The sequence below is a fragment of the Musa acuminata genome, chromosome BXJ1-4 (assembly GCF_036884655.1).
Source record: "Musa acuminata AAA Group cultivar baxijiao chromosome BXJ1-4, Cavendish_Baxijiao_AAA, whole genome shotgun sequence".
Lineage (NCBI taxonomy): Eukaryota > Viridiplantae > Streptophyta > Magnoliopsida > Zingiberales > Musaceae > Musa > Musa acuminata.
Genome location: NC_088330.1, coordinates 32,525,880 through 32,529,870, shown reverse-complemented (window position 1 = coordinate 32,529,870; position 3,991 = coordinate 32,525,880). Strand labels below are relative to the sequence as shown.

The 3,991-nt window shown below is 41.8% G+C and overlaps 1 protein-coding gene across 1 annotated transcript; it reads right to left on the bottom strand.

Moving 5' to 3' along the window:
- Positions 1-754: 754 nt before the first annotated feature.
- On the bottom strand, positions 755-3,781 carry LOC103995457 (calcium-dependent protein kinase 29). The gene is made up of 8 exons (XM_065175411.1): positions 2,865-3,781; positions 2,317-2,460; positions 2,069-2,221; positions 1,821-1,936; positions 1,568-1,735; positions 1,364-1,491; positions 1,120-1,219; positions 755-1,027 (listed from the first exon to the last, which is right to left on the bottom strand). The coding sequence occupies exons 1-8, from the start codon at positions 3,532-3,534 to the stop codon at positions 971-973; spliced, it is 1,536 nt and encodes a 511-aa protein (XP_065031483.1). The 5' UTR covers positions 3,535-3,781; the 3' UTR covers positions 755-970.
- Between the last annotated feature and the right edge of the window lie 210 nt (positions 3,782-3,991).

The window sequence follows — 3,991 nt, the reverse complement described above, 5'->3', positions numbered from 1 at the left end:
AGAGACAAGGACACCAAATTTACGTGGTTCGATCAATTCACCTACGTCCATGGACAAAGGAGGAGCAAAACTCTACTATAATAGGAACAATTACAAATGCCTTAGAAAAATATTCCTATATCATAAAACACTTAAAACTATTAAATAAAAAAAGTTCAAACTATAATTCCAAACTATTTTAACTAAGTGTGGACTTAATAGAAATTAAACGCACGTGAGATTATATGGGACTCGCTAGATGTGAGATTATACGTACTTGCCAAACTAACAGTTGACTCACACGTGTGGAACGACTGTAGCATTTGGTTGCAACATAGTAGAAATGACAAAAAGAGGAGTATTCATCAACTTCAGTGATGGGGTAACATATAGCGAGCTTTGTCAGGGGTATGACTGCAAGAATAATAAGGCTACCAAGCTTACTGAAGGCTTGAAAGAAAACCATCTTCAGTAACTCTAATATGAGGAAATATAACAAGGGCATGGATCTTAAACAGGAAGGTGGTGACATGAATCTTCTACCAAACCTTGAAGGATCATCTTAGTAAATACAGATTAGATACATTGCATCAAGAGTTGACATGATATGCAACTGTTAGGAAAAGAAATGGGTGAAGCAAAGTGGTTGGTAGCATTGAAAGAGGAAAGGGAAGGAAGTAAAAGAAGGTACGAGTTGTTGACTCAGTATTCGCAAAGCGAAGGCTTAAGACATAATTCATGATTTAGAAGCTCTAATTTCAATGGAAGACAGCACTAAAATTGATACGCTATAATTCTTCCAATCATAATTGGTCTTACACAAGAAATCAGCATCCTGGATTCATTTCTGAAATTTACACATATCTGAAACATCAGTGGATACATACACAATGCTTTATTGATCATTCAGAGCCTCTCACTTTATTTTGGGATGGATTTTATTTATATTTTCAAAGGAAAACAAGTTGCTTGTCTCCTGCTTTCTCCAGAATTATGTGTGGCCTTTTCTCATCATTGCTACAAATTCTTCATAACTGATTCTACCATCCTGTGAAGAATTAACATATATTTTTGCTCTTGTAAGGGCTCAGGTATACATGCAGGTAGGTTGTAATGCACAAGAGGGAGACAATCACTTACTTTATCAGTATCAACATCATCAAGTACTTCATTGATGGTTGCTTCATCACCCATTCCATATTGTGACATGGCATGTTTCAGTTCGTCTCTTGTAATATACCTGGTGAAGAATTCAAGAAAGTAGATATCAAACAATTAGATCCATTGTTACAACCTCGATTGATGAACATCTGTTTTGTTTGGTGCTATTTTGCAAAGAATAAATGTTTGGTGATTGTGCTGCAGTCAGGAACCGAGTTCTTACCCGCTATGATCCTTGTCAAAGTATTCGAAAGCCTTCAACAAATGCTCTTCTTTCTCTAGTTTATGGCGATGCATCGTTGCAGTGATGAATTCAAGGTAGTCTATAGTCCCATTCTTGTCTACATCTGCCTGTGACAGAAAACGAGCGTTTCAGACTGTTCTTTGGTGCAGGTGATAGGAAAAGGAGATTGCATTGCTGTTTTACTGCGTCCATGAGTTGCTTGATCTCATCTTCGGTCAGCTTCGATCCCAGCCTTCTCAGTCCAGTCTTCAATTCTTCAAGTGTAATCGTGCCACTCTTATCGGTGTCTATGTTATTAAACGTATGTTGTAATCCCTTTAAATCCTCTTCTGAAAGATTCGTTGCGATTACCTTGATCACTCAAGAAGGCATCTTAGGTCAAAACTACAGCAGTTAATATAGAGAAAAACCTGTATAAATATTCCAAAAGTACTACCTTCAGCGCAAGTTTCTTCAGCTTGTTCATCGCTCTGAATTGCTTCATTCTGGTAAGAACTGCACTGTCAATAGGCTTATCTGATGCTTCACCAGCTTCTTTCAGCCATGGGTCCTCTGCTTTATCCAAACAAATCCAAATTACGATGAATGTAATCAGTATAATGAACCAGTCAAGCCAACAGATTACAAACGGAAGAAGTTAAGCTTCATCTTTGTATTGTCAATGCAATGATATGAGATTCTAACCAAGGGCCTGAGCAGCAGTAATTCTCCGCTTGGGGTCTTTTGTCAACATCTTTCTGATGAGGTTCTTTGCACCACGGGATATTTTTGGCCATGGTTGACTTTCGAAATCAATGTACCCTTGTAATATTGCATCAAATATACCTTTCTCCGTTTCTGCATGGATTTTTCCCGCTTAGATTCATCAGTAACAATTGTCAAAAGCAAATAATGGTAAAGTGGATCACATCAGAAGTAATTGTGGTAGATACCTGCCCAGAACGGTGGCACACCACTGAGGAGAATATACAGTATGACCCCAGCACTCCATACATCAATCTCCTTCCCATAGTTTTTCAGTAACACCTCTGGAGCAATATAATATGCACTTCCTACCACATCTTTGTAGACTTTACCTGGACACACATTTTAAATGGCTTAGAATTTAGCAGAATGTTGCAGCTGCATTATGTGTGATGTGCTTTCTCTAACATATCTTTGATTTAAGTGGAGCTCATGTAAGGGGTGTTGTCCTATTGCTTGCCACAGTTGTATCTCAGGAAAACATAGGGTGAACCAGAACCTAAGGAGAGGTAAAGCGGACTTCAATCTCAAGGATGTTGGCTAAATAGATCTTTTAGTTTGTGAAAATTTATGACATAGTAGTTGATATAAGGATCATCTTTGTGGAAATCAGTAGCACAGGGAATAGATTGAGTTCGTGCTAGATTATGGAGAAGTAAGCAAGCAAGTTGATGCCCAGCAATCGTCATCGCTCAGTAGCATATTTTTTTCTTTTTATGGTAAAGATAGAGAAGACCTTCTTCGATGAAGACGGAGAGTCCGAAGTCTGTAGCCTTGAGCTCAGCATTTTCGTCCTTGCTCACCAGCAAGAAGTTCTCCGGCTTCAAGTCCCGGTGCATCACGCCCATGAAGTGGCACACATTCACCACGTTGACGATGTCCCTGCACACAGCGGCCGCCTGCTTCTCCGAGTAGCTTCCCTTGGCGGTGATCCGATCGAAGAGCTCCCCGCCGGAGCACAGCTCCAATACGAGGTGCACGCTGTACTTGTCCTCGTATGCGCCCTTGAACTCCACGATGTTGGGCTGGCCGGTGAGGTGCTGCAGGATCATCACCTCCCTGCGCATGTCCTCCATGTCACGCTTGGTCACAAGCTTGCGTTTCGACACCGACTTGCAAGTGTACTTCCGGCCTGTCGACTTTTCCATGCACAGGTAGGTGACCCCGAATTGGCCGCGGCCAAGCTCCTTGTCGAGCGTATAAAGGGATGTCACGTCAACCATGGGATTCCCCAGAACCGGTCCGATCTTGGCTGAGGAAGGTGCTCTGCCGACGGAGGATAGTGCTTGTTTGGGCTTCGAAGGATCACTCTTGGGAAGGGAGGCAGCGGGTGGAGGCGGAGGTCGAGGCTTGACAGGGCCGGAGGTGATGGGAATTTCGTAGGTTCTGTTGAAGCAAATCCCCATTGGCGCTCGGGATTCGTCTTCCTCTGCGACTCTCGTCTTCTTGTTTCGGCTGCTTGGTGATTTCTAATGGGTTTTAAATAGACTTTACGAGGAGGAGGAGGAGGAGGTCGGTTCTGCTACCTTTCTTCTTCCTCCACCTCTGGTTCTACTTTCCTTTTCCCCCTTCTTTTCTCGATGCTCCTTGAGCTGTCTGTCGATCTCGACGCGGGAAAGAAGATTCAAAGTTTGCTGCCGGATAACGCAAAGGAATGGATATTCTCAGGAGACTTCGACGAAGGGGGAGATATAGATCAGTGAGCTTGGCAAGACGTTGCTTCTTAATTGTCATTTGGCGTGAAGGATGTGACATTGTTCCCGCCGCACCCTAAATAAGCTCTATATTACATTCTATAATTATACTTTTATTATACTGAGATCTGAGATATTTAAATCTATTGTTCTAATAAATTTTTTTCTT

Coding starts and splice junctions, on each gene's coding strand:
- LOC103995457 (XM_065175411.1), bottom strand. CDS start 3,534: ATGGGGATTTGCTTCAACAGAACCTACGAAATTCCCATCACCTCCGGC. Junction 2,461..2,864: donor CTCCGTCTTCATCGAAGAAG/GTCTTCTCTATC, acceptor ATGTGTGTCCAG/GTAAAGTCTACAAAGATGTG. Junction 1,937..2,068: donor TACTGCTGCTCAGGCCCTTG/GTTAGAATCTCA, acceptor TGGATAAAGCAG/AGGACCCATGGCTGAAAGAA.